General features: G+C 52.1%; 9 protein-coding genes across 9 annotated transcripts; 5 read left to right on the forward strand and 4 right to left on the reverse strand.

Annotated features, from left to right (window-relative positions):
• Window positions 1-105: 105 nt before the first annotated feature.
• On the forward strand, window positions 106-2,968 carry STEHIDRAFT_70842 (mitochondrial intermediate peptidase). The gene is made up of 4 exons (XM_007298083.1): window positions 106-649; window positions 728-1,244; window positions 1,332-1,988; window positions 2,050-2,968. Exons 1-4 carry the CDS (start codon window positions 152-154, stop codon window positions 2,676-2,678), a joined length of 2,301 nt encoding a protein of 766 aa, XP_007298145.1. The 5' UTR covers window positions 106-151; the 3' UTR covers window positions 2,679-2,968.
• A 1,484-nt stretch (window positions 2,969-4,452) lies between these two features.
• STEHIDRAFT_127086 (uncharacterized protein) lies at window positions 4,453-6,003 on the reverse strand (the record flags this gene model as incomplete). Its single annotated transcript, XM_007298672.1, has 4 exons — window positions 4,453-4,745; window positions 4,768-4,869; window positions 4,921-5,411; window positions 5,468-6,003. The coding sequence occupies 4 exons, from the start codon at window positions 6,001-6,003 to the stop codon at window positions 4,453-4,455; spliced, it is 1,422 nt and encodes a 473-aa protein (XP_007298734.1).
• Window positions 6,004-6,219: 216 nt separating this feature from the next.
• On the forward strand, window positions 6,220-8,496 carry STEHIDRAFT_151567 (uncharacterized protein; the record flags this gene model as incomplete). The annotated part of the gene is made up of 4 exons (XM_007298673.1): window positions 6,220-6,708; window positions 6,763-6,849; window positions 6,907-7,077; window positions 7,144-8,496. 4 exons carry the CDS (start codon window positions 6,220-6,222, stop codon window positions 8,494-8,496), a joined length of 2,100 nt encoding a protein of 699 aa, XP_007298735.1.
• Window positions 8,497-14,652: 6,156 nt separating this feature from the next.
• Window positions 14,653-17,839, reverse strand: STEHIDRAFT_164556 (uncharacterized protein). The gene is made up of 3 exons (XM_007298674.1): window positions 17,529-17,839; window positions 16,954-17,474; window positions 14,653-16,897 (listed from the first exon to the last, which is right to left on the reverse strand). The coding sequence occupies exons 1-3, from the start codon at window positions 17,826-17,828 to the stop codon at window positions 15,412-15,414; spliced, it is 2,307 nt and encodes a 768-aa protein (XP_007298736.1). The 5' UTR covers window positions 17,829-17,839; the 3' UTR covers window positions 14,653-15,411.
• A 669-nt stretch (window positions 17,840-18,508) lies between these two features.
• On the forward strand, window positions 18,509-20,201 carry STEHIDRAFT_106814 (uncharacterized protein; the record flags this gene model as incomplete). The annotated part of the gene is made up of 3 exons (XM_007298675.1): window positions 18,509-18,551; window positions 18,756-18,800; window positions 18,898-20,201. 3 exons carry the CDS (start codon window positions 18,509-18,511, stop codon window positions 20,199-20,201), a joined length of 1,392 nt encoding a protein of 463 aa, XP_007298737.1.
• Window positions 20,202-20,432: 231 nt separating this feature from the next.
• Window positions 20,433-21,983, reverse strand: STEHIDRAFT_117290 (uncharacterized protein). The gene is made up of 7 exons (XM_007298676.1): window positions 21,913-21,983; window positions 21,781-21,853; window positions 21,622-21,708; window positions 21,460-21,554; window positions 21,275-21,394; window positions 20,939-21,178; window positions 20,433-20,866 (listed from the first exon to the last, which is right to left on the reverse strand). The coding sequence occupies exons 1-7, from the start codon at window positions 21,913-21,915 to the stop codon at window positions 20,849-20,851; spliced, it is 636 nt and encodes a 211-aa protein (XP_007298738.1). The 5' UTR covers window positions 21,916-21,983; the 3' UTR covers window positions 20,433-20,848.
• A 774-nt stretch (window positions 21,984-22,757) lies between these two features.
• On the reverse strand, window positions 22,758-23,016 carry STEHIDRAFT_46204 (uncharacterized protein; the record flags this gene model as incomplete). The annotated part of the gene is made up of 2 exons (XM_007297910.1): window positions 22,758-22,875; window positions 22,937-23,016. Coding segments are annotated over 2 exons (198 nt in total), but the record flags the coding sequence as incomplete, so codon positions are not given.
• Window positions 23,017-24,676: 1,660 nt separating this feature from the next.
• On the forward strand, window positions 24,677-25,711 carry STEHIDRAFT_127087 (MRP-like protein; the record flags this gene model as incomplete). The annotated part of the gene is made up of 2 exons (XM_007298677.1): window positions 24,677-25,103; window positions 25,188-25,711. The coding sequence occupies 2 exons, from the start codon at window positions 24,677-24,679 to the stop codon at window positions 25,709-25,711; spliced, it is 951 nt and encodes a 316-aa protein (XP_007298739.1).
• Window positions 25,712-26,229: 518 nt separating this feature from the next.
• STEHIDRAFT_127088 (uncharacterized protein) lies at window positions 26,230-27,967 on the forward strand (the record flags this gene model as incomplete). The annotated part of the gene is made up of 5 exons (XM_007298678.1): window positions 26,230-26,335; window positions 26,410-26,795; window positions 26,867-27,649; window positions 27,733-27,816; window positions 27,887-27,967. The coding sequence occupies 5 exons, from the start codon at window positions 26,230-26,232 to the stop codon at window positions 27,965-27,967; spliced, it is 1,440 nt and encodes a 479-aa protein (XP_007298740.1).
• Window positions 27,968-27,975: the final 8 nt, after the last annotated feature.

The raw sequence follows: 27,975 nt of genomic DNA on the forward strand, positions 1-27,975 counted from the left end.
TCAACCTTAGCGAATTTGCATTCCAGATCTGTTCGTGACTGTGGCGTCAGGAAGCGCCCGATTCCAAAGATTTCGCTAGAGGCGAAACGCTCTGGCTCGGGCCCCGTCCTCCGTCTTTCTTTCCTTCCCCTCATCGTCGTCGTCGGTATTGATGCTCGCTCGGAATGCGAGCAAGTCGCTCTCGCGCACGCTCCGACGTGCCACGCGGTGTCGCCGGGTCACGAATATCGGTCATCGACATCTCGCATCGGCAGCATCCACGTCCTCTGAAGACCACGACCTCGCGTTCTTCTTCGACCAACCGCCATCGTTTACGAAGAGGTTTTCCTTAGCATCGCCCTCATCAGGTCTATTCGGTCAACCTTCACTATCCTCACCAGCTGCATTTCACCAACTAGCACAAGCTACACTGCTACGTGCCCATCTCCTTACTGAACGAATAGTACGTGCACGAGAGTCAAGAGATGAGCTCCTCGCGGTGGTCAAGAACCTGGATCGTCTCAGCGACATGTTATGCTCCGTCATCGACCTCGCAGAACTCGTACGGAACGCACATCCAGATCCTCACTGGGTAGAGACGGCGAACGAGGCGTATGAGCAGGTGTGTGAGGTCATGAATGTGTTGAACACCCATGTTGGTCTATATGAGGTACGTCTCTATTCAGTACTTCTAAATACCCCATATAGGACTGGATCTAATCTGGTTTCTTTTTCGTGGAGAGCACAGTCTCTCAAGGTTGTCATGAATGACCCTTCCATCACAAGGACGCTCAGTCGGGAAGCGTACCAGACAGCCCTCATATTCTGGCGTGATTTCGAAAAGTCGGGGATCAATTTACCACCAGCACAGCGAGACCGCTTCGTGTCATTATCTTCGGAGATCCTAGTCCTTGGTCGGCAGTTCCTTGGCGAGGCATCTAGTGCTCGACCGCCTGCGTCCATAAAGTCTTCGGAGCTCAACGGGTTGAAGGATTACGGGTTGGGGTCGAGATTACAGCAACAGTCACGCTTCACGCAGCGCGATTTGCTCGTGTATCCCGGCTCACTACAAGCTCATATGATTATGCGCTCCGCCCCTCTGGAAGAGCCACGGCGGAAAGTATACCTTGCTGCTAATTCGAGCACACCGGAGCAAGTGGACATATTGGAGGCCCTTCTGCGAGCGCGGGCTCAGCTTGCCACGCTGGTTGGTTCGGACAGTTTTGCGCATATGGCTTTGGGGGACAAGATGGCAAAATCTCCGGGTGCGCATCCCTCTCTCTTTCACATATTAACGTCAGGTAATTTGAGTGAGAGCAAATGCTAATATATTCAATTTCTATTATATACAGAAAATGTACACCAGTTCTTGGACTCGCTCCTAGACCAAACACGACCACACGCGCGGAGAGCACTTCGTACACTCAGCGAACGGAAACAGACTCACCTGAATACGGGACCTATGCCGATTATCCAAGCATGGGATCGGGATTACTATTGTCCACCAGAACCTCCAGCACCGCCTGTCGCCTTACCACCATTATCACTTGGGGCCGTTTTCCGTGCGCTTTCGCGACTGTTCAAGAGCTTATACGGGATTTCGCTTCGACCAGCAGAAGTCGCCACGGGAGAGGTGTGGCACTCGGATGTACGAAAGTTGGAGGTAGTGGACGAGAAGGATGGGCTGCTGGGTTGGATCTACACTGACCTGTTCGCACGAAGAGGGAAGTCAAGTGGAGCAGCACATTATACCGTTCGGTGTTCGCGGCGGACAGACGACGATCCCGTAGCCGGCGACCTCGAACCACCGGAAGGTGGCCACGGACTGGTCAACATATCGGAGGAATTCGAGGCTGGTCACCGTCGGCAGATGTCGGATGGTGTCTTCCAGCTTCCTGTCGTCGTATTGTTGACCGAATTCGGACGACCATCAATATCACGGGGACCTGCTGTGCTCGAATGGCATGAGGTAATCACTTTGTTCCATGAAATGGGGCACGCTATGCATTGTTCGTACCTGCTATTTTCATGTGCTTACCTTCGTCGGACTTACCTGTTTATTTCTTGCAGCTATGATCGGTCGGACAGAATACCAGAACGTCTCCGGTACCCGCTGTGCCACCGACTTCGTCGAGCTCCCCTCCATCCTCATGGAACACTTCCTCAACTCGCCTACCGTCCTCTCCCTCTTCGAATCCACCAACTCCTCCCTCGCACGCAAAGTGGGCAACCACCACGAAGACCCTTGCCACAACATCGATACCCACAGCCAAATCCTGCTCGCCGCGCTCGATCAGATCTACCATTCCCCCGCCGCTCTGGACCCCAATTTTGACTCGACGAAGAGTTTCGCGGATCTGTATCTGCGGAAAGGTCTGATCCCGTTCGTCGAGGGCACGTCATGGCAGACACAGTTCGGTCATCTGTTCGGATATGGAGCGACTTACTACTCTTATATCTTCGACCGAGCCATCGCGTCCAGAGTCTGGAAGAAACTCTTCTCGAAGGATCCGCTCAATCGGGAGATGGGAGAGAGGTATAAGCAGGATGTGTTGAGGTTCGGGGGTGGCGAGGATCCGTGGTCGATGATCGGTTCGTTGTTGAGTGCGCCGGAGTTGTCGAGAGGAGATGCGGAGGCGATGAAGGAGGTGGGCAGGTGGAGGATAGAGGACGAGGTTGGGCAGCCTGGGAGACATTGAGTTTTGATGGACCTTGTCTGGTCTCTGATACATTACTATTCTTCTTTTTGCATGGTCGAATGGATTCTGTTTGCACCTGCTATGCTCGTTTCCACTCACGACTGCTCATGCACATGCCACCTCATCTCATGCAATCGCTCTGCTTTGCTGGATTCCCTGTCGATATCCTTATTATTCTGCCGCGTGGTGAGAGGTGGTGAGAGGGAGTAGAGGGGGTGCTCGAGTTCAACCGCTTAGAGTTAGATGTTGTACTTCTGGCCTAACTCGTCAGTATATCTCACTGTAGCATCAAAACAAAACCGAGAGGGAACTCATGTAGAAACCATCCATCGACTTCGAGACCCGAACCAAGAATCTTGAAGTATTGAGGCGGACATGCGAAAGTTGAAGCTTGAAGGGCGAGGGAGACTTTCCAGCGATGCTTGAGTGTTGAGATTGGGAGCTTGAGCTTGAAGATGGAGCTTGGGACCTTGAGCTTGAGGAGCAAACGATGGAGATGAGCGGATGACGCGGCGGATGTGAGCCGGACGTCGTGCAGGAGTCTTGTTTGAGAACTGGAGGAGAGTGGGACGCCAGATAAGTACTACAAACGAGGAGGAGAGTAACGATACAGCGAGAAGTAAGGGTACAGAACAATGCAAGGATACAGAGCGAAGCGAGGAAGTGATGGAGAGTACAGTGCGAAATAGATATGAATAAACAATCGAGTCGAACCAAAGAATAGGAGAAACACGCGTCACAATAGAAATACATGCGGGGGGCGCCAGCGGAAGGCGATACAGGTGTGAGCGAGAGAGAGACAGAGGAGAATAGAGAGCAGAAATCGAGGCGCAAAAATCAAAGGTAAAACGCATCACAGTAGAAATACATGCGGGGGTGCCAGAGGTAGGCGTTACAGGTGTGAGCGATAAAAATGAAAGGAACAGAGTACAGAGACTGAGGCTAATAAAAAAAGGAAAGGATACGCATCACGATAGAAATATATGCGGCAGTGCCTGTGGTAGGCGATACAGGTGTGGGCGAGATATAGCAGGGGAAGAAGAGAGCAGCAAGAAGAACATAATACAGTACGGGAATACAGCGAATAGAGTAGAGTATGTGATGAAGGGGGAGAACGTGATACAGGGCGGAAAACGTGATATAGGAGGAAGAACAAAACACAGAAGGAAGAAGAAAGCGAGGAGACAGGGAAATACCGGGGGAGGCAAGACCGGTTGGATGCAAACGAACCGAGGAAACACAGGAGGATCTAGAGAGAACTTTAAGTTAGATAACTATCGTATTCGTCGAACAAAAGGAGCTCACCTTCTGAATGATGAAGAAGTCGTCCGAAGTCTCGCCATAAAACTCTGCTGTGGCAAGACTTCGGTAGGCATCATAATAGCGATTCGGGAGCTCGCATGCTGTAAGTCGACGACATCGGGGACGCGACATGCATTGTTCCGAAAGACGCTATGGCCTTGATGTGTCACGAAAGGGCAACGACCGACGTGGTTGTGAAGGGCCCTTCGGATAGACCTTCGTTGGGATTGTCGATGGAGCGATAAGGCCACGGAGCATGGCCGAGCGCGGGCTGGACATGGAGGCGCAAAGCTGTGCAGGCTGATCTGCAAGCAAGCTTCAACGGTATCCCATATAGGAACAATGAGTTCACCAGTATTGGAATGGGACCTTGACGAGGCTCAACCCCAGAATGAGGAGAGCGTTGACCACAGGCTGGATGGCTCGATACCGATGTCACCACTGAATTGACACGACTCTCCGGAAACTTGTTCTAGAAAATCGAATGTCGGCGCAGGCGTATCGGTGAGCTTCCCTGGCGACGTGAATGCATCGCATAACGAGTCAAACGAAGGAAGAGTTCCAAGACTGGCGGGCGATGATTGTGGGGATGACTTCGGGGAAGATAGGTAGTCGGAAAGCTCGCTCCAGCCCATACTGGGTTGGCTCCAGTTGGTGTTGAGCAGGCTCCAGTCGATAGAGGATTGTGAGCTCTGGGAGTCCGGTGAACCGGCATCAGATGGCGGTGAATAAGATGATGTGTAGGAGGGAAAGTCGGGAAAATGACTTGATGGCGACCCAAGGAAACCAGCGTCGGGGAAAGGGGGTAGAGAAGAGGTATCAGGGTTGATAATATTCACACCCTGGAGGGCCTTTTCCTCGACTTCCAGTTGAGGCCATGCAGCAAGGACTAGATATCCTGTGAGTCGAGCAGAAGAGTACATCGAAGCAAGAGACTTACAAGGCATGGATTGAGAGTGGACAGGTTCCGCGTACGCGGCGTTAAACGCATTCCAATCGAATAGACTGATATCCAAAGGAGCAGAATTGTCTATCTGATCCATCGATACTGAGGGAGCAGAAAAGAGGTCTCCGAAGATATAGGACTCGAGAGCGTGAGCGGCTTGGTCTAAAGGTATAGGATCGGCGACCGTGTACGGAGGTCTTTCACTAGATACACCTCGAGGGCGCTTTGTGTCGCGTTCGTCTTCTGCATTAGATAGGCGTCGTTTCCGGGACGAAGATAACGTCGGTGATGTGGATGGAAGAGAGGTGTTTTGGGTTGGGGTTGGGGTCGGGGGAGAGGGTGGTGACGGTGGTGACGGAGGTGATGACGGGGCGGGTGGGCTCGCAACGCGCGCTGCAGATGATGGTGATGTGCGCGAGAGGATGGGAGTCTGGACTGCATAACAGTTATTTGCGGGCAGAGTCGGTGGGGCGGTTACACTTGTGCTAATCGAGAACAATGAGTGAGACTTGACCTCTGATATGATGTACATTAGCCTTACCGGACGCGTTTATGAGGTCGTTGTGCGACATCGTCGCGAGAATCGGTGGATAACGCGTCCAAGGACGACGCGCGGCGTTTAACGCCAGAAATAGGTGGGGGTGGTGTAGTGTCTTCCTCATAGTCAAAGACCTGGAATGGTGGCGAGGGCGTCCTCACGTCCTCCGTGTCTTTCTGACTGTGCACATGAGCAAGCTCTGTCGATGTAAATTCGAATGATGGCACAGTGCTGTCGGAGGTCATGCCGAACTGATTGAGGGTTTGGTCCACATCCCCCATGAATTCGGTGGTGAGTTTGTTGGAATCGGAGTAGACAGTGAGGAAGGTGTCGGCGAGGATGCCAATTCGCGCTGAGACCACTTTGGCAAGGGACATCGTGTCGGTATGCAATGTGCGTAATTGGGCACTTTGCTCGAGTTTGTACTGAATCCGGGACCAGCTGGAAGCAAAAGTTTTCCATGCGGTGGGGCCAGCTTGGAGAGTCTGGAGAAAGTTGGGCTCTGCGTCGTCCAACTCTCGTTTGAGAGATTCGTCCATAGCAGAGCATCGACGAGAGCCAGGAATGTGTGCAGAAATACGGCCTGATTTGGAAAACGTGTGGGGTCAGCCTCGTTGCACGTGGGGAGCGAGTTGCCGATGAACAAAAGTTCGGCCACCCGTTTCGCTCTCATCCTTCTTCTGCAGCCGCGCCACCGAACTTGTCATTTGAGTATGCCACTTGGTCGCCTCATCTAGCCTCCATTTTAGCTAGGGATGCCTCTACCTACAAATCGCCCTATGCAGCATGACGAGCTTCTACAGTCATTCGCCTCAATAGCGCATTCAATCAATAGTCTGCTGGGCCATATCCCGCTGCACTCTGATGGCATACCGTCGACGGCTACTTTACGCGCTCTCCCTTCTGCTATCGTACAGCTTCCAGAGCCCCTCGCACCCGATCTCATTGCTCTCGGAATCAAATCGTCGGTCGCGGAAAGCCTTTCACGGTCTTATCTATGGGCCGCAGGTCGCTTGAAGGTTGAGGTTGAAGCCCGATGTACTCGCGTCATTCGGGCGTGCATCGACGCGACGATACAAAATGGCTGCACTGTACCAGAACATCTATCACATATACGCGTCTTTTACGAGACCCATTTCTCAGATACTGTGACGCAGTGGGCGCAGAAAGGGCTGTCGATGACGCGCGAGCGTCTGATGGTCGCGACACTGAAGCGACCACTTGCTGGTGCAGTGAGCCCGAAGGTATATTCACTGACTATGAGTAGTATGAGTCTTCAACTTAATATTCCTCTACAGACGAACCCAACCCCCCTCCCTCCGCGCCAAAACCTTCATCAGCAAGGGTTTCTATCCTGGACAACCTCACGACCGCATTCTTTTACGGTGTGTACGACCGTCATCCGAGAAATTTGTGGAGTTCTGATGGCTTCGATCCTCCAGAGCATTCTGGCTGCAACTGATGCTCAGGGGAAACTATGTTTTAACTCTCTATTCAAAAACCTTACTCCTGTCCGAGACGCCACACCATCTCAATCTTCCCCCTCGCCTGCCTCCCATCGTGCCCGAACTCTTTCGCCGAAGTTGCGCAAACCTAGCCCCGGCACACGATATGTATGGTCATAGGGTTCTTTCAGTGTCTGGATCCGCACACTGAACAAATGATGTCCACCTCTGTAGCGTTCGCCGCTCTCCATTATCCGGGATCCCTTTTCATCTCGTCTCCCTCCATACGCTTTCCCTGCGGCTTACATTACAGAAGAAGCAGAAGTACGCCGGCAAGTTCTGACTTCCCAGAAACGTGACTTCGCCATACCAGTGCTCTGTCGTGGTCTGCGCAAAGTGTCGACGTCGCCGACGCCTTCAGATATTGATATGCTATCGCAAAGCATCGCGAACACACATATTCAGAGCGACGGAGTCTCTGGAGATAAATCACCCCCACACGTGGTTACTGTAAAGAAGGAAGAGCTTTTACCGCCCATTAGCTTTCCGTTGTCCCTGTTTCCGCTCAAAACGCCTGAGCCTCTATCCTTTCCGGTTGACACGAAACCTTTCGAACCCTCTCCGGCCAAACACGAAGACGTATCATCTCCATCCTTGCTGTCGGCAGTGCCTCGACACTACTCTCCACCTTCTCCTGCAAAGCCTCTGGAAAGGACCCCGTCATCCTGCACTGGCTCCGTGGCTGAGTCTTCGAGTCAATCCCAGCCTCCAGTTACGTCTTCGCCGAGGAAGCCTCGCAAAATTGCACCCATTCCTAAACGACTTTCTCGAGGGCCGTCAAAGGTTGTGTCGCCTCCTACCACGGACACCCAACAACCGAGTTCTAAGGCGGCTGTATCCCTGGAAAGCATACACTCACCGATGCCCACGAAGTTCTCAACACATCCATCATCGAGTCCTTCGTCTGCATCAGAGCCTAAGACGCCACCCCGCACACGAAAGGTTGCACCTTTGCCGAAACGGCGATCTGCCCCATCCGCGCAGATACCTCCGATTTCCAATTTGCATCCGTCTCCAATTTTACCTCCGTTCTCCAGTTCACCTTCGCCTCCAGGCGCGCAGCCGTATACCGGTTTGCTTCCGTCTTCCGGTCCACCCGATCGCGCATCGAACACGCTCTTTAAACGCACCCCTTCGCTCACGGCCACTGAATTCTCCGACGATTCTCGCTCGTCATCGTCCTCCCGATCGTCTTCAATCTTCTCGTCGTCCTCATCGTCATCCAGGCTCTTGACCCCGCCTTCCAGCCCCTCTCAATCATTGCTCACGTCGGTGCGCCATCCTGATTCAAATCTTGCATGCTCTCCCTCGCAAGCATGGATGTACCATCCATCCATATATGAAGCGCCGCCCTCCCCCGACATGTTTGGCAGTATGCGACATGCCAAAGGCGGGCGAGCGACAGGATTAGACTTGCAAGGGATTGCAGGCGACCTTTTCCATCCTGATGAAGCAGTTGTCAGTTATGGCAAGCAGAAGGGGAAGGGTGTAGATCGCGTAGTCGGTTCCACAGACGAGTTTGGATAGACGGTGCAAGCGACGCTTTATTCTGAAGTAGACCGGAAGCTTCTATGTTGGGTCTCCAGCTCTCTGATTCAGCTCCTCCAGGCTCCACGGCGGAAATCGACCCATTCCGAATGGTTGTTTCTAGAACCACCGAAGGTGGCGTCTCCTACCATGGGCAACCACTGACCTCGAGGGCAGCCATATGCTTGGACCATATACACAATGCATCTCCGACGACTACGCCTGCTGATGCTACAGAATGTTCCTGCATCAGGAACTGCAACCCCCCAGTCGCAAATCATCGTTGGCACCAAGGCCCTCAGTGCCCTGCCGCAGGACTCTGACACTCATCCCCCCATCACTTCGCTCACGGACTCTAAATTATCAGCGACTCCGTTATGATCATCATTCCCACCGACCATCATTCCTATTACATTCGACTTGCTGCTCGTCGTCATTGTCGTTCAGGTTTCTCACCTCGCCACCTAACCATCGCTACACCACATCTCCGCCATAAGTTATTCGTATATATGGTCAGCCCCTGATCTCATCCCTTGTATCGTCTTGGACCGTCTTGTATCATCTGGTATCATCTTGTATCATCTTGTATCATCCTGATTTCCCTCTTGTTTTCCGCTCGCTTTATACCATGTTCACGCATCATCTTAGACCATCCTCAATCATCTGTATCATTTTTTTACTCATCGTTGTCGCGCCTCTCATGTTATCCTCATACATAGCTAATGGCTTCCCATTCCATCCATCCTTTACATCTGTAATCCCGTCTCCTGTCTGCTGTGGTTTTCTCTTTCCTGTTTCAACGTCTCTTCTTGCTTTTTGTCTGCAACCGCTTCCATCTCGTTTTGACCCTTGTCCTCTTGTGTTTCACTCGTCAATTTTCCCCTCATCGCTTTTCATTGCTCTCGTCCTGTCGTGCCGCTCGCTTTGTATCCGCTCAAACTCCTGTATCCGCGACTGTCCTCCTGTATTCGCGATTGTCTTCATGTATTCGCGGTTGTCTTCATGTATCAGCGGTTGTCCTCCTGTATTAGCGGTTGTCCTCCTGTATTCGCCGTTGTCATCCTGTATTCGCGCATTATCCTTCTGTGTTGACTTTCTCCTAGTATCCCACAGAATCCGACCATCACATCCCGGCCATCATCCTTCCACTTCAAGTTCTTCAAGACACTCGAAACCTCAACGGCCCATATTTCGTTCGGCGTACCGCATACTCAAGCCAAACACTTTCTTGATCGGATACTACATTGATGTTCAACTCTGGCCAAGCACAACGACAATCAAGTTGAGTAGTTCAATGTATCAACTATTGTCACCAAAGACTTCTCGTTTCTGCAAGATTTCTGCCGGCCGGAGACTTCCTGTTGTTTACGATACCTACAAGAGCTCTGTGAGTGACCCCTATCCGTTTCCGCAAGAATGATTGAATATAGGAGGCCGTCTCTTCCGCAATTCCAGCACCCTATCTCATTTCATCGTCGTACAACTGCGTTTCGTGGGTTGGTGAGTTCACATCACACTTTTAAGTCGTGAGGTCAGGCCTTCTTGAGTGACAATACACAGCAATATTTTCGCCCGGGGCCTGTCGGTTCGTATAAAAATCCTGTTCCTGTCGCAGTGGTCACCTTCTACTCTCACCTTCCGTCTTCGAGTCTCGCTAGGTCAGGTCCTTCTTCTCTGCGGACGTTCCACTGGCAAATTCTGCAGGGAGCGGACTATAAGGTTCTGACGGTACTGAAAGTGCTTCCTCGAGTCTCGCGACGACGCCACGTTTAACAATAGCCTCTAGTCATCACGGATTGTGCATAAGTATACCAGGATGACGTATCTTCTCGCTGACATTCCCCGGCAATTCCGACTTACATCCTATGGACTACTCGCTCGGTCTACCCTCCAGGAATGGCGGGAACCGGAAAATCTCCTCTTCATAGCCCATGGATCGTTATTATCCGCTCCCGCAAACTATTCTACGATATCTCTGATGAACCTCACACCGCCCGAGAGTCTAGACGATGTATGCCGTTCTCGACATTCGAGGCTCAAGCGTATCAAACCGCTTTAGACCAAGTTCCTCCATCGCGAGCACTCCGGAGACGAGACCTTTGTCTTAATCGGTATATGCAAACAAACAGTTGATGATGTTTCTGCCCTCTATTACTCTATCCCCCACTGTCGCTGACTCGTTCTCAACTATCATCTAGAACGGACATTACCTGAGCCCTCTTCGACGGATATTACTGGAATAGTCTCAGGCTGTTGCAGTAGCTTATAGACGCTGGACTGCATGGTGCTATGGACAGAGCTCTCGTCATATACAGGCACGTTCTATATGTGGCCAGATGGTTTTTCTCGGTTTCCACGCCACGATACTGACGCAGCGACCTTCCAAGGTCCATTTATGCAATATTCGTGCTCCAGTGTACGTAGTTTTACGAGCATCCCTCGCCGTCACCTCTTGTGGTCGCGAGTTTTACACAGCCTTACTGAAGACGCCCTGATTCATTTATTCGCAGGTGTCTGTGTCCCACGATGCGGGGAACTTAATCGAGCGTGTTCTTCGCCGTCAATGCGGAACATGGCCATTGGATGAAGCCACAGTTTAGGATCCAGCAACTGTACGTGTTTTATGTTTCCCTTGTTCTGATATTCCTCGGTCTCAGCCAGAAAACCGGTAAGTCGCATGTGTGGGCGAGGCTGTGGCCATCAGTAGCTACATCAGTTCTCCTGGCTGCGATATTTGATAGGCTAACACTTTGTAACTAAACGACTAGAAGTGGAAGAGTAGCGACGGAACCAGGGTAATGAAAGTTCGACGGAAACACTCAAGGGCTTATTCCTGTAGCCTGCTAAACATTTAGTCACCTTATACAACACAGAGATAATGCTAATACATAAGGGCAAGAAGAGATGATTGGTGACAATCGATGGTGGTTGAAGTCGTCATCTTGGTTTGTGGCGCAGACGTGTGAAGAGAGCGAGCCACCGTTTGTGCCAGATATCAAGAAGACGTCTAAGGAAGGCCCTTTCAACGCGACGCTGTCCATGAGTATGAAATGCTTAGCTTTAGGGAAGTGCATGCGAACGCCGTGAGTCAACTTGATCTGAGAGCCCGAGTTGACAAGAACGCGGCGCGCCACATCGAGGGACGAGGCCGGCCGATGCCGCCGCCTAGGACAAGACCAAGACGAGGTTAGCCGAAGACCTGACAAGACGACCTCGAGAGACGACGACCCTGTCATCGTCTTTTGCCCTCTTCCACCGTTCTTCGAAACTCTGCAGCGCTAGCGAGGCTGGGGCTGCGATCTCGCTTGTCACCTGGGATTCTCGTACCTACTCGTTGATATACAGTTCCCTCCAGCTCTGACCACTGGTATCACGTCTCGCTCCGCCCAAGTTGAACTTCCACTTATCTCATCCGTCAGCGAGGGATAACCTCCGTGGTGAGCACAAACCAAAATCCTCTACAAGGGCATGGTCAGAAAGACCCATACCAAACATCTCTCTTCCTCGCCCTTCCTACCTCCCGTTACTGTCTGCGCGTACGCCTCCCGCTACGGACACCCAGCAAGAAGCTGACAGGGACGCTGAGAAGCACATGCTGTTACAGGATCTTGTAGGCGCTGGAACGCACAGCGTCTTCAGCATTACCGCTAGTGTGGGCTTCTTCGAGATTCTACGGTATGTAGTGACAGTCCTTTGCTTAGCACCCTGCTCTCACTTTCCGATGTTTGAACGACATACCTTTATCTTGCCGGTCGAAGCATTGCTTCGATGTACGTCAGCCCACGAGTAGTCATGCCTCTGTCATCCACCAGTTTCTTTATCGTCGGGGAACCATTTCGCTTCATCTAAGGCGTCAGGCGGCTACTCTCGAGGAAAGCGACCTTCTGAAGCAAATCCTCTACAGCCCCCTTGACGCGATCGAGGTACTCCACAAGATGCGGGTCTTTTACGGAGGTGTACGCCCGAACAAGGTCCCATTTATTGGCCACTAAATGGAACACGTCCCGGTAGACAGAGAACACGTCTTTTACAGTACCAGACCTCCGTATGTCTGCTAGGCTCGCCGTATTCATCGCTCTAGGTGCGTTCTTTGCACGAATAATCTGCCGTGGATCGGCAAATTCCTCCTCATTTCTCCTCTGACCTGATGCTGGAAACTCTGGCCGGGCGCTGTGTGGCCTTGTCCCATTGTTTCAGAGTTATTGTGGACCGATACCTGGGCGTGATGTTTTATAATGATCATGGTCATCAACGGCTGCATTTCATAGGAGACGGCTTCCCCATCAGACAAACACTCATTCGCCTCCTTACACGCACCGTCTTCGTAGCTTCCCTCGCGGATACCAGTATCTTGCCCCGTCGTGTAGTCGTGCTTGAGCGCAGCCGTCGTATGACATTCGAGAACATACAGCTTGGAATCAATCATCCTTGGTCGTCTTGCTTACTTTTCAACGCCAACGCTCGGTCGCAGTGCGTGGGATAGAAACCCCCATGTACCAGGAGGACCAGAGCTCTTTGTGCTTACAACTAGGCTATTGGTTGTGTGCTCCAGTCGGACGACGTTGAAGAGCTGGGCACCTCCTGGAGATGACTTTTCTTCGTCAAGTTCATTGCTCGAGCACACACATGTAGATACAGGGGAGGCCATAATGATGATCGAGGAAGATCATAAATTTATTATGGTCAAATGAACTATCTAGGAATGACGAGGAGGTGGTGGCGCGAACGGTACATACTTTAGGGAGAGTGAGAATGTCACTCGTGAGAGTAGACCGGGCAAGTGACGATCATACTCGAAATCAAAGTATCACTCACCTGCCTTTCATGTTTCTATGCCGCCCTGCGTCTTGCACAGGAACAATAGAAATCCTGTGAGTGCTCACCTTTGATGGGAGTGTCGGGAACTCGACGTGATGTCTTGTAGATAGTGCGTATATATCCTACGTATTGGGAACTCCGTGAATGTCGCGCCGCGCTCAAGTCTGCTCACTCGACCTTAGGGATATCAGCGATACCCTCGCTATATTTCCTGAGTCCATACCGCCATGATCAATGCTATCTTCCGTGCGTGTAGTTACTTCGACTCCTTCTCAGATCCACTACCGCATTATGGACGCTCCATCGAACGACAGACTCCCTCACCATGGACCGTACAAGAAAAATTGAGCTCAAGAACGTACCTTTGCTGTCGCTTACCTCGAGCTTACCCTCTGTCTTTGTGGCTCTCCATCTGAAAGGACGTGTCCTGTGCTTCGTCTCCATCTTGCAGTCGCCCCTTCATCAACCTTGCTGAGTTGCTTGTAGATCTTTGTTGTTTCGCTCGCCAGGTAGAGAACTGATGGGCGTACCTTCGCTGTCGATTAACGTCTGGCTGCCTTGGCGGGACCTTTACCTGCTGCAGAGGCTCTTGCACATGCTCAGAAAGACGTAGGCGTTTCACGCTTCACATCATGCTCCCCCTCTCGGTCGTTCGTCAACGAATCCTGAGCGCTCGAATCTTGTTCTAGGTTCTTCTTCGCCCGGCCCCGGATGGAGATTCACATATTCAGAGACGTCTTCTAGTCTCTGTAACATTACCTTAGCCTCCGTTCCGTATCGGTCCTATGCATGCTCAGAACACGCTCGGACTGCCTTCTACATCAATCTATCTCTCTATCTCTTCAGTCACCCGCGGCTGACTCTTGATGTACCTGGGTACTAGCTTCGTGGCGTCTTCACTCTGATGGGCTGGAGCTCTAACCGATTGACGGGATGCTGGGAGTGGGTCTCGATCATGATCTGGACGAGACGAGGGCAGAGACTTATCGTTGTGCTTTCCTCCACCAAAACTTAACGCCATCCTCAAATTCGCACCCTCAGGCTCATCAGACTCTAATCTTGCGCACAGTTCTACGGTTCGCGCGATGTGATGTGTATCTTCGACGATTGTGTTGTTGGACGTTGAGGGAAGGGGACAGCGCAACGTATAATTCACGGAGGACGACTCGGACGACGGAGGATGTACTTGGCTTGGCTTTCTTGAACGTTGCACTTGGAGCTTGGTCTTGAGGGTCGATGGAAGCGTTCGCGCATGAAATTCGACTTGTAGGGGTAGCAGATCTTGGGTCTTGATGTTATCGGAGCTTGATGGGTGTTCGATCGCGTCTAGATGAGGGAGATGATACTGCAGGACTATGAGCCCGCGCTGAAAAATGATGCTGAGTATAGTAAAATGGACGGTGAAAGATGATGCAAGTTGCGGCAAAGTAAGAGAGCAAGATACGACGGCGAAAGCAAGAAAGCGAAAGCGAACACAAAGCAAGACGGAAAGATGATGCAAGATGCGGCAAAGGAAGAGAGCAAAACACGACGACGAAAGGAAGAAAGCGAAAGCGAACACAAAGCAAGACGGAAAGACGACGAGATGACACGGCAGAAATACATGAGAGGGAGGGATACATGATGCCGAGGAAAGATGAATGATGTGAACGGGAAGACAGACAGTGTGAGGTACGCGCGCACCACGAAAATACATGCGGGACTAGAGGATACAGGACGACAAGTGGTGCGCGTAGAATTGAAAGTGGTTGAGAGTAAAGCAGGAGCACAGAAAGAGATAGGCCATGCTGACGGTGAGGTGGATTTACGCCTCATTCGACGTCGAGATGGGAGTATGAGATGAAAAAGGAAGATGAAGACCGGAGAACACAGACGGAGAGGCGGATTTACACCTCCTTCGACGTCGTATGCTGGGGCTCCATGAATAGAAAGATGGAAGTGAGAAAAGATGTAAGATGAAGATCGGACAACACAGACGGAGAGGTGGATTTACACCTCCTTCGACGTCGTATGCTGGGGATCCATGAATAAAGACAGGTATAACAAGACGAACGGAGAAATCGAAGAACGAAGAAAAGGGATGATAGACTCAACGGACTAGGTGGAATCTGTAAAGAGACTGCACCACTCCTGTAGTTGCATGTCCTGCAGCTGATCGATCGAAATGGGGTCCCAAGAAGGAGTCATGGATGTCGGCTGGGTCGGCATCATCAACATCTCCATTAACGCGTTGGTAGCAACGTCGTCGTCAGGCTGGCTTGCAAAGGATTGCTCGAAGAAGGGGAGATCTGACGGGAATGGTAGAGCAGGTGGCGCGAACGCGGCCAAGTCGAACTGCGGGACGGTATTCATGTCGAAGTCGAGGTTAGAGGCATCAAATCCATGGATACCAGGGTAACCCCCTGTGATCCAAGGTGGCTCGCCCTTTGCCCCCGTCCCATCAAGTCCGCCCATGTTCGCAAACACTTCGCCCTGGTTCCATCCCATCCCACTCCCATAGACCTCGTTATTTGGCGTCTGAGGACTACTCGTTCCGCTCCCACTTCCGTCCGATCCAGTATCCATCGCAGAAAGCTCAGGAGGCCGAGTACCAAACACCTCGAGAATGGACTCGCATACCGTCTGCAGCTCGTGGTCCAGGGCCGCAGCAGAAGATGGGGGAGGTGGCGAAGGTATCGATGACGATAATGGGAAGGAGCTGGGTGGATTGGTGTCGATCGTGTCTTGTGTGGGAACGGGAGGGTAGTGCATAAAAGAGTCGAACGACTGGAAAGCCGACGAGGGTGGCATAGACTCGCTAGGCCACTGAGCTGCTACAGAGGTGAACTGACCGTTGGACCAATCGCTAGGAAGGAAGAGCTCCGGTACGGCAAATGTATGCTGGTAGGGAGGAGGTTCGGGGGCCACTTGAGGACAAGAGGGACTAGACAGGTATCGGGGCCGCTTGTGCCCTGGCAATGTGTCATGCTCTGACTCTGGTGGACGACGCTTGCGACTGATGGGAGGTGGTGGAGGCAACGGAGGAGATGAAGGAATTGAAGGCAATGAGGTGACCGGAGCAGATGAGGGTGGGGTAGTGGAAGAGGCCAAGGGTGATGGTTTTCGGTGCTTGGGCCCGTTGGCACTGGACGCGGAAGATGGAGTGATGGAACAGGAGGCCAAAGGTGACGGTTTTCGGGGCTTGTGTCCGTTGACACCGAACGAGGCAGGCGGGGTGATAGAAGAGGAGGCCGAAGGTGATGGTTTTCGGGGCTCGTTGACACCGGACGCGGCAGGCGGGGTGATAGAAGAGGAAGCCAAAGGTGACGGTTTTCTGGGCTTGTGTCCGTTGACACCGGACGTGACAGGCGGGGTGGTAGAAGACGAGGCCAAAGGTGACGGGTTTCTGGGCTTGTGCCCGATAGCACCGGACGTGGAGGGTGGGGTGATGGAGGAGGATGAGGCCAGAGGTGATGACACTCGGGGTTTATGCCCGTCGACACTTAACGCGGGTCTGCGTGAGTTGAAAGAGCGTTTTTTAGGTTTTGATTTGATCTTGGCTAATAGCACTGGCTTCAATGGCGACGGCTTGGAAGGGTCAAGCCTGGGAAAAACAATGGTCTGTGATTGCCTCGTGCAGATAGAATGTTCAAAACATACCTTGATCTCTTCAAGGCTCTTCCATCAATAGAGACGGAGGGCGAGGCGTTCTCCGCTTCAGTAGCTTCATCGACACGACGTTTACGGCCGGCGATGGGAGCTGGTGGTGTAGTATCTTCGTCTTCGTCTTCGCCGTGGACGCTGGGGAATGCTGCGGTAGAAGGGACATTGCTCTTTGCCACAACCTTAGGATAAGGAGTCGGTTTTGGTGAGACGAGGGCTTCAGCCTTGGACTTTATGGAGTCGAATGCGGATTGAACACGCGCCGGGAGAGGGTGTGAAGAATCAACGTGGAGATATGCGCGACGTGCAGCTTCAACTGCCGCAGGACGAGAGCCACCAAAATGAGTACGAATGAGGGTAGTCCATCCGACTTGTTTTCGTAGCTCAAGGAAGGATTTGGTTATGGTAGCAACAGAGCGAGATGTCGCGGAGGATAAAGACGTCAAGGTAGCATCTGAGGGATAAGGGTCATGTATATTCTCCAGAAACCAAACTAGGGCGCCATCCGTCTTGCTCCGCTACAGTGATACTCATCAGGTATTGATTTAAGTGGAAGAAACTCAATTGCTCACCTCCTTGACGTTACGAGACTTCCTTTCGATAGCAGATAGTAGTTGTGTTCGTTGCTCCTTCTCAACAGAGTCAAGCCTAAGAAAACTGCCGGATAGCGTCGCAATGATAGAGGCTGTGGAGTGAGCTAACTGGCTGAGCTCTTCGTCCACGCCGTTCAGACGACATTCGTCTTCGAAGTCTGTAGAGAGATGCAACCAGTCCTTCTGGAAGCGGTGAAGAGATGAAGGGCCTCCAGCAATCGCAGAAAATATGTTGTTCTGCGCTTGTTGCAGGCGCATATGAAGGTTATGCTGTACCATCGCTGGTATGGATGTGAGATGGCGGGCTCGCTCGCGGGCGAGGAATGGTGGTGTACAAAGCGCCTTTGTCGTCAGATACGAGTGGACAAAGGAGCGGAACCTGAATTGATCATGCCGAACCGGCGCCGGAGCGACAAAGAAACGGCGGAAGCTGTTTCTCACGCGGATGAACATACTCAATGCTATATTCGTATTATCCGTTCACAGCTGTCCGCTACCGCCGTCGTATGGACTATGGCGTCGACCCCGCACACAAATTCTATCGATACTGTCTGGCGTTCTATCTCTGCTGACAGTGACAGCCTCTTTCAACTTGCTACCAAATCTCCCCACTCTTGTACTATCGTGTTTCCTACTGTTAATCCTCAGGCCTCCCTAACGCTTTCGGTTTCCTTGAAATTTCCGGCTCCACTTAGCATCACACCAGATTTTATTTCCTTAGGCGTACGATACGATATCGCAGAGCTCCTCTCGCTCAATTATCTTCGGGCCGTCCACGACGTGAAGGACCTGTACGAAGAACAGTACGATCGCACAAATTATACATGCGCTCAAATTGCAGCGGTCGCCACTGGAACCTTAGTACCAGATATTTTGTCTCGTCTTAAAGACGGCTTTATCTCGAGATATATGGCACTACAGAGCTCGTGGGCACACGAGGCGCTTTTTATGGTGCAGAAATGGCTGCTCGTAAAGAGCCTCAATTCTCGAGCATCGTGCCCAGTGAGCCATAATTTCTCTCATCGGTTTTCCGAGTGTTGCCTCACGTCCTCTTAATATCAGACGGAAGACCTATTGTCTAGATTTATGATACAACATAAACAGACCCTTATCTCTGCAAGGAACAGTGACTCTTCGGTGCGAAGTCTTACTGGGTGTGCCACCTTACGACTTCTCAATCAACGTTCTAATTACGATACGTCTCAGGTATCTTCTCAACCATCTTGGAAGGCACCGTCTCAGACACCTCCAGTGAGCATTACTGGTTGATCTTGACTTTTTGTCACCCCATAGCTGACTTTCTATCAGCCACATGTCTCCGCGACAAAAACTCCATTGGTCTTCGAAGCACACTGGCAGGAACATGACTCTTCTTCGCTGCCAGCGCCCAAGATTCTCAAGCATTCTGCCCTCGCGATCCTGTCGCCGCACGACTACGCCGAGTCTCGCACACGGTACTCTGCGCATGTCGTCGATCTAGCCGATTCTGTTAATGCAATGCATGATATATGTCTAAATATGCCTGCACCACCAGCCTCTTCCACTCCAGCCCCGGCGACAAAAGGACGACGCAGGAAGCTAGCTGCCTTGCCGAAAAGGTCTATCAAAGAGGCGACGTCTCCTTTGTCTGCACCTACTCCCACGCCACAGCCATCGGAGTTCCAATTCAAACCCAGCGAACCGAACTTGCTTCCATCGTCGACCCTGCATGCAAAGTCGATATTTGCTACAGATGTTTCTCATTCTTCAAGCTCGGTATTCTACCCCCTTACTCCTCGTGCGCCTGCACCGTCATCATTTTTGTCGCTTGCGCTCGCCAAGGACGGGCCATCGATCACATCGGCGGTGTCTTCCACACCCCACGCAACTTCTACTTCATCTCCTACAACAGACATGTCAGCTGTGTCGCGGCCATCTAATGCTCATCCTCTCTTCGGGAAGCCCGCAATGATGCCCCTTCCATCAAGACGTACGTCCGGGCACTCCGAAGTATCCACTTCGCAGGATCAGTCCTCAAGACCATCTGTGGTATTGGACTCGTCGTCTATAACGCGCATGTTACCCCCGATATCCGTCGCATCCGACGAATCGGAGGGCTTTGCGACTGTATTTGATCATCCATCCACCCTGTCTTCATCACAACCGTCCACAGATTCCTCTCCTCTATTGCCAGCGTGGTCACCCACCTCGCCGCCACCTTTGAAAGGCCGACGGCGCAAGGTTGCACCACTTCCCTCAAGGCATCTCGCCAATGAGCCAACGTTCCCAACTTTCAACGAAAAGTATTCAAGAGAGCCATCCTTTACACCTACCTCGCCCCCGTCGCGCGCACCGTCCCTGGAACCTGCCTTCTCAGACGCCTCAAGCTCGCCCGAGCCCGACACCCTTCCTACCCCACCTTCGTCGCCACCTGGGTTCTCGTTCTCGTCCCCTGTTATCCTCAGTCCGGAATCGCATGTTTCGGAGCCACTCTTGTTTTCCCTTGCAAAATCTCGCTCGGAGCACGACAACGGCGGATTCCACTTCGGATCGCCGCCACCTACATCGAAGCCTCTTCAAAAAGGAAGGCTTGACTTCGGGTTCCCCTCCATTGACCAGACCCTACAGGGGTCATCTGCATCGTTCTCGTTCTCGTTTGATCGACCATCATGAACACTATACTACTGGCCTGTTCTCTAATCGCATCGCCCCTTGCTGGCCCCATGTATCTCAACACAAACATCATCTCTGTACATTGCTCATACACATCATCGCACATACACATCATCGCACGCATTCGTATTATATCGCCTCATAATGCCTCATACTATCTTTATACTTGCCTCCTACTTCATTATCGCTTTCCCTTTTTCTAATGCCTCTACTTTCTTGTCTGCCATTTTATTCCTATCATTATTATGTTCTTCCGTCGCCTGATCCGTTCCTGCTGCTTTTTTTGTCTCGTTGCTTCCCGCATCGTTCTGCATCATCCCGCATTTGTACCAGCACCCCATCATGGCTCCTAGCATCTGTATCGTCTGTACGCATCCCTCATCGCATTTCAGCATTCGTCTCGCATCATCGCAGACATCATCACCATCCCAACCCCTCGAGCGCTACCCTCAATTCGTCCACTTCAAGATCAAGCTTCAGATCCTCAAGCTGCAAGCGTCAAATAAAGCCGAGGTGCGATATCAAGTCCATTGTCGAGCAAGCACTACCGAAGACCGCACACATATCCGACAACACGCCCAAATTGGTGGTACAGATCATCGTATTACATTGTCTGTTCTTCCCTGCGATCTCTTTCCGTCAACTGATTACATAAACTTGGAAGCCTGCATCAAATCCCCGAATCAATCGTATCAGACACATCTTCAAGACCTCAAGATACAACAAGAGTCACGTACCAAGCTCATCATCGAGCTCAACCCGCCGCTGTTGCTCCCTCCAGTCGCACCGCTGAACTTACTCTGCACAAGCAACTTCATAACGGTCATCGCAGCACCGTTGACGGCCTCCTGCTTGTTACCACCGCTGCCGCCCGAAGAGCTGTCGAACAACTTGCTGGCCTCCGCCATCGCCATGCTGATCAGTTGGCTCTGAGAACCGCCGCCCGAGCCCGAGCCACCGGTGAACTGCTTGAGAACCTGGAATGGAGTGGAATGATGGTGGCAGGGCCGAATTAGGCATATGACCGAATTGGCGAAAAAGGGACGATGCATGGGGTGAGAAAAGGTACGTACCTGGAGCGCAGCGGCGCTTCCCATGGAGGAAGCATTGAGGTTGCTGGCCGAACCTTCATGGTAAGCCTGCCTGTGGGCACTCTGTGCTGCCTCCTCATCGACCGGTTGAGTGTGCTCTTGCTATTTGCACCTCATATTTCAGCCCAAAGCCCCGAAGACAATACTACTGACCGTGATAGACGCACCTTGTTACCGTTAACGAAGCTCATCGCACTGGAGAAAAGAGAGCTATCTCCGGATCCATGCTGCTGAGCAGTCTGAATGACCTCCTCGTGGTTGACTATTTTTCAACCATTTTAGCAATCAAGACAAATATCGTTGAACACCAGTTCAAGTGCGAGACGTACAGCCAACTTCTCCAGATCCTTCATTCCTCCCGTTCGAGTTGCTGGGAGTGTTGTACTCGGCGCCACCGGTCTTACCGTACTGCTGAGCTGCGACATCAAGGTTACGAATCAGTCCGATATAAAAAAACGAAATGCTCGTCCCGGCGGAGCAGGACGTACAGCCCGAGTTTCCCCCCCCTTGAGATTCCTGGTATTTCTCGTATCCTTCCTTGGCCAAGCTGATGAAGTTCTCCTGCACAGATTTGATAGAACTTTAGTTTCTCGACGCGCCAAGATTAGCCAAAGCCTTACCATATCGAATGGGTATGAGTGTTTGGTGGAATTGAAAAGTGCAGGTAAGTAGTGGATGGAAGAAGGGAGGAGGAGAGGATGGATGGATTGGATGATGGTTGCGACGATAACCAGCAGCACAGCTACTAGGAACTCTAGATCCCCGATCGACGTCATGTCATCCAAAAACAACCTCGAAAACGGGTGGGGCCGACGTGTGGCGGGTTGCTCGGACCTGCCCCTGTGGCCCAACTTTACTTGTGACTTGCTCTGCTAGATTTTCAATAGCTTTCGCTCTTGTCGGTTCACTGAAATGATTACTGACATGCCCTTGCGGTCGGCGAACTTAGTTCTCTGAGGTTTTCGCCTACTACTAATCCACTGTGATTATCGTACCAACTGATATAGAGGGCGAGACTACTACTAGTGTGCAAAAATATCCTCTACGTTCGTTGCACAATCACTTGTGTCTATCGGCGATGGGTACGATTGAAGGAACATGATTTTAGGGAAGTAGAGGAAATGAGTTTACCGAGAACGATGGATCTGTACGCGGTTGTGATATACATGCTACTCGAGGCATTGCGAACATAAAGAGGAGACGAATCGTTGACTCACCTGTCCTTGGGCCTTCTTCAGGCCAAACCGAGAGCCCGCATTGGCTCGACTTGCGAGAGAGCTATATTTCCCGGTGAAGAACCTACCACCGACTGCGATGGCCTCGATTGAGCTCCCTTATCCGCTCCACACGATCATATACAGACTCACGGGGATTGAAAGCATAGAAACTGAAATCAAACTTGCGCAGACGAGGGAAAAGCTCCGGCTCGACGGTGCTGAGGCATACACGCTCACACAGGATCTATCTATTCGCGACGTACACTAAGACTTACCCGATGAACAGCATTATGAATCCCCTGACACACAGTAGGCTGAATCCAACCATTCTGACAACAGACGGTCACTATCTCTGCGACTTCCCACCTATCGCGCATTTGACAAATTAGTTACGATATCGTCGGCATGAACAAGGGGGACGTACGACACTGTAACGTAATTACCGATCCCAAACCGCTCAAACTTTCCCTCTTTATAGAGGTCGTCCACGGCGCGAAGTGTCTCTTCTTATGGCATCGAGCGGTCGGGGCCGTGGAGGTACCATAGATCGACCTTACTATTGTCCCGAGATAGAGGCGTTTGAATGACATCAAGGTGTCGGTGGAGATCAGGACCTTACTCGGTGCTCAAACGCTTAAGCTGGATATCGAAGAACTTGCGGATATCCCGGTGCAAGCAGGGTTGTCCAGCATCAACTCAAACGAGCAGTTCGACCGAGACCAAAATCAGCAATATAATGAGAACCTACCTCGGCCGAGTGCGAGATCCTACGCTTCGAAAGCTGAAGCTTACTCGCCTACATGAGCTTCAATAAGTATCTGGGCCTAGTAAGTCTAAGCCGAGCACACCGAATGCGACGTACGGCCGTAGGGTAAAGCTTAGTACCCATCATAAGCCCACGGCCTTGCTAGTTAATCCGCCCAAGATATTCCTCGCTCGTACCGTCATTGTAGATATAGGCGGTATTAATCTATATATACACAGAGTTATATAACCGAGCATTCCAGGGACGGGATGGCTCAGAGTGGTTGAAAGGTGGGAAAGCGTACATCGGAGTGGCCGTGTTGTCGAAAGACATCGATGATGGCCTCGACGTCTTTGATGTTCGTTACTCTCGAGCCTTCTACCTCGGGCTTTCCGAAGGTACCTGTTCCCTGAGATACCGCGCCCAAAACATAGAAAGAGATACAGCAGTGATATCCAGCAAATATATACTTCGCTTCAAGCCAAGAAGAGCGCACAAGAACGATACTCAGAGCAGTCTTCTGCTGAGGCTGTTCGATCGTCATATTTTAAGTCAAAGTAGACCGTCGGAGTAGTGCAGATGAAGAATCGAGCTATACGAATAAAGTCCAAGTTCTGAGGATCCCAGGAGCCACCGAAGTCTCTATTTATACACATCGTAGAAGAGCCAGAGCCTGTGCACCCAAGGCGATAGAGTGTAGAACACCGAGCATAGCTGCCGTTCACGTCACAAGTTGAAGACCAGTTTATAATCGCCGAGCTCGAGAGATGTTACAGTCATACAGCGCTCGGTAGTACTAGTGTGGCGACCAGAAAGCCGGAGGTTCGAACCAGCAGAAACCATACATACCAGGATGGTGACGAGACGAAAAATAAAACGTCCGGTATGTCCAGACTCACCTTCCACAACGTGTTTCCGCATCAGAGCTTCGGTGTCTGTAGTTCTCAGGCACAAACAGCTGTAATATTGAGTGAGGCAACGTTATGGTAAAAATTAATACCGGAGACGCAGCGCACTCAGGGCTACTCAGGGTCTCAAGCTCTCAAGTCAGGGCCCTGGAGTTGCCGGACTCGGTCTTGCTTGTACAAAATGCCCGAGGATACCTTTCAGTACGAGGTTATTGCTGCATAACGCTGTCCACGTACCACTGCATCCACCGAACCTACCTCCGTGCGATACAACCTGCTTCATGCTATGAGGGACGCTGAACCGGAGACACGAACGTCTCACGGAGGCATTTGAAATTCAATCAAAGCGTCATTATGGCAAATTGACGTTTTGAGTCCGAATTTGCAAAACTCGCGGAATCAGGCTTGGTCATCGAATTCCGAGTCGACGACTGATGCAGACGAGTCTGAGTCCAATGCTCTCCTGCTGCTGCAACCCGCTCGCCACCCTCCTCCATTCCGCGTCGAAGTCATCATGGCTTCCACAACACAGGAAACCCCAGTGTCCCGCAGGCTGAAACACATCAAACACATCATCATCGTCTGTTCCGGCAAGGGCGGCGTCGGCAAATCGTCCGTTTCGACCCAACTCGCACTATCGCTCCGCGCCTCTTCTCCGACTGCCCGCGTCGGAGTTCTCGACGTCGACCTGACTGGCCCTTCGATACCGCGGATGTTAGGTCTCGACGGGCACGGGGTGCATCAGAGCAGCGACGGCTGGGTTCCCGTGTACTCGGACGGTGCAGAAGCGAGGTTAGCGTGCATGAGCGTCGGGTTTCTGCTGAAGAAGAAGGAAGACTCGGTGGTGTGGCGAGGGCCGAAGAAGAATGCGATGATAAGGCAGTTTCTGAGCGATGTGAGGTGGGGAGAACTAGACTACTTGGTGATAGATACGCCTCCAGGTGAGTGTTTCGATGAAATCTCAGGAGCTCATTCCGAGACCAGATCATCATAACATCCAATATATATGTATCACTGCGCCACAGGGACATCTGATGAGCATCTCTCGCTACTGGAACACATGGCCCCCGTGCACGACCGACTGTCGGCCGTCATCGTCACAACACCTCAAGCGGTCGCGCTAATGGACGCGATGAAATGTCTCTCGTTCGCACGCACCGTCGAGCTGCCCGTGCTCGGGATCATCGAGAATATGAGTGGATATGTGTGTCCGTGTTGTGGCGAGATCAGCAACGTCTTCTCGACGGGAGGAGGGGAGGAGATGGCGAGGCGAGAAGGATTACCGTTCTTGGGAAGCTTACCAGTCGACACGGAGCTCGTAACACTGCTGGACGCCGCCGCGCCCGTAGCAGAGGAGCAAGAGAGCGAGGGAGCCGGCACCGAGCGAGATGGATTGAGCCAGCCGAGCGAGCGAGCGTTCGCGCTTCTAGAGCGATATGAGAAGACGTCGTCAGCGAAGTTGTTCAAGAATATCGTGCAAGCAGTGCTCGAGAAGTTGCCAGAGCGAGAGGACGGACGTGACGGTGGTGGCGGCGGTGGCGGTCAGTAGAGATGGATCTGGACATTACGATGGGCGACGAGCGGAGTGGTGGAGTGGGGTGACTTCGTTCTGCCGAGGTTGTCAATGGGCGGTTTGAAAGAGTGTAAAGCCACCGCTATGGACCGTGTTTGTCAGACATGAATCTAACCGAGCACGCAGCAGTGAAACGCCTCGGAGAGGATATCGAGGACGCGATAGAACGAAATGGTTCGAGTTTGAGGACGGAAGCGGAGGGGAAGGAGGGCAAATAGGACGGGAGAAATGAATCCATTTATGTGTGCGAGAGTTCATTACGGAAGAAGAACGGAGGAAAAGCAGCCGGTAGCCATAGCACGGGCACCACGTTGAACTCGTCCAAGTTCGTCAAGACTCATCGGGCATTCTGCGCTCTCAGCCCTCCATGTCCCTTTTTCTTCTTTTTCTCTGATCGTCACCCAACACGTTTTTCTCTTCGCTTTCCCCCTTTGCTTTCCTTCTCTCCCCTTTCCTTACTCCCCTCATCAGCAACGACGGTCGGCCCAGCCGCCATGAGTGATGACCCCCACCACGACCCATCCTTCGCCACCACTTACTCCCAGTTTTCTTCCCTCTTCGACAACTTCGCTGATCAGAAGCAGGGACACTCTCATCACGGTACGTATTCATCTCACCATCCCATTCACGACGATCATATTCTCACCGTCCATTCACTTCTTTGACTTCGAAAGACAACTCCCCTGGCTCCCCGTCTCAATCTCAGTCCACCGCTGTGCCTGCTTCAAGACGCACATATTCCCCCTTCAGCGACGACGACCGCTCCACCGCTAGGCCCTCCTCCCCACGGTCTCTTCACCGACGCGCTAGCCATGTCCAACAGTGGTTAGAGCAGCAGCCTAGCGTTAGTCCCAGTCCCAGCCACGATGTTCGAACAACGCCTCGCGCCAAGGACCGTGGCAATCACAGCTACGCTTATCGTACCCCTTCTGGCGCTCACGACCCGACGCGCGACTCTTCCGACCAAACAGATGACGGTACTCTGGGCAGTTTCGTCCTCGTGCCCGGAGATGAGGCTGATATACCTCCGCGTGAATTCCTCGAGGACGAGAATGGCCAGGTATGGCGCGCACGTGACCGTTCATTACTTTGTCAGGGAACGCTCATCTGCATCGTTTTTATCGCTGGTAGTCCCGGCATGCAGGTCCTTCTCACATGCGGCCCCCTGGCTCGCGCCTGTACTCAAGCTTTTTCAACCCGCCCACAGCGTTCCGTAATATCCATCTGCCCCTTTCTTCCAATTCACGACGTCCGTCCCCAGCTCCCCGTAGTCCTCCGTCTCCCTCACTTCGCCAATCGATGTTCTCGCGACCACATACGAGTACAGGGAATCACTACAGGACTTCGAGTACGAGTACGATGGCTCCCCATGATATGACAAGTACAACAGACGATCCTGCTTCTCACCACCAGACCTTACGTTCTACTCGGAATTGGACGCTCAAACGTCCACGGATCCTAGGGGGCTTTCTCTCTGCACCCAATCCCTCCTCTTCCACCTCACCAACGCATCTCGAGCCTCCTCGCGACATGGCACCCCCTCGACCCAGTTTCTCTTCAACGAACACGGTCTCTTCTGGCGCTGCATCGACCCACGTTTCTGGGCTCCCTGTAGATTCAGGGTCTACTAACGGCGGTACTCCGTCGCGCATTAAACCTCCGTCTCCGTCTCTATGGTCCCTGCCCAGCAATGCGTCTCACCTCCATGATCTTCCGGGATCCGAAGCTCCTCTCGCTTCCCGCAAACCACGGAAACATTTCACGCAGAAACTGCAAGCCAACAGCCCTTCACCAATCGGACGTGTTCCGAGCATGCTATCCATGCACAAGGACTGGCGGAAGAAGAAGCTGGTCATCAGCGGAGTGGCGAAAGGAGACGAGCGCCGTCTGGCGAACGTTAGGCGTTGGTGCGAGGTGAGCTCCGTCTCATGCCCATGTCCGCAGCCCTATATCCGATGAGACGATCTTGACATGCGTGCATTCATCCTCTGAACTAGTCGTTTGGTGAGGTTAATCAGATCTCACGAGCGCCAAACGGAGATCTTCACGTTGATTTTAGGAGGACCGAGGTGGCGGATACGGTGCGTTCCTTTGTTCGACTCTCCTGTCCACTTATCTGCCTCGAAAAGCTGAGCTCATGTTGCCGCTCAGGTATGCCGAGTTAACGCCCGTGTACAAATCGCCGGAGTTGGGAGCGTGTCTTTATCTTGGTACACGGGCAAGAAACCGTGAATCGTCGG

Source organism: Stereum hirsutum (assembly GCF_000264905.1).
Source record: "Stereum hirsutum FP-91666 SS1 unplaced genomic scaffold STEHIscaffold_1, whole genome shotgun sequence".
NCBI classification, from domain to species: domain Eukaryota; kingdom Fungi; phylum Basidiomycota; class Agaricomycetes; order Russulales; family Stereaceae; genus Stereum; species Stereum hirsutum.

What these genes read in the sequence shown, in the direction of transcription:
- STEHIDRAFT_70842 (XM_007298083.1), top strand. Translation starts at nt 152, where the DNA reads ATGCTCGCTCGGAATGCGAGCAAGTCGCTCTCGCGCACGCTCCGACGT. An exon ending in CCCATGTTGGTCTATATGAG is followed by an intron (nt 650 to 727) that starts GTACGTCTCTAT and finishes TGGAGAGCACAG; the next exon opens with TCTCTCAAGGTTGTCATGAA. An exon ending in AATGGGGCACGCTATGCATT is followed by an intron (nt 1,989 to 2,049) that starts GTTCGTACCTGC and finishes TATTTCTTGCAG; the next exon opens with CTATGATCGGTCGGACAGAA.
- STEHIDRAFT_164556 (XM_007298674.1), bottom strand. Translation starts at nt 17,828, where the DNA reads ATGGTACAGCATAACCTTCATATGCGCCTGCAACAAGCGCAGAACAAC. An exon ending in AGTCTCGTAACGTCAAGGAG is followed by an intron (nt 17,475 to 17,528) that starts GTGAGCAATTGA and finishes GTATCACTGTAG; the next exon opens with CGGAGCAAGACGGATGGCGC. An exon ending in AGAGCCTTGAAGAGATCAAG is followed by an intron (nt 16,898 to 16,953) that starts GTATGTTTTGAA and finishes TGTTTTTCCCAG; the next exon opens with GCTTGACCCTTCCAAGCCGT.
- STEHIDRAFT_117290 (XM_007298676.1), bottom strand. An exon ending in GCTTCGTTAACGGTAACAAG is followed by an intron (nt 21,395 to 21,459) that starts GTGCGTCTATCA and finishes AGGTGCAAATAG; the next exon opens with CAAGAGCACACTCAACCGGT. An exon ending in GAAGCGCCGCTGCGCTCCAG is followed by an intron (nt 21,179 to 21,274) that starts GTACGTACCTTT and finishes ACTCCATTCCAG; the next exon opens with GTTCTCAAGCAGTTCACCGG.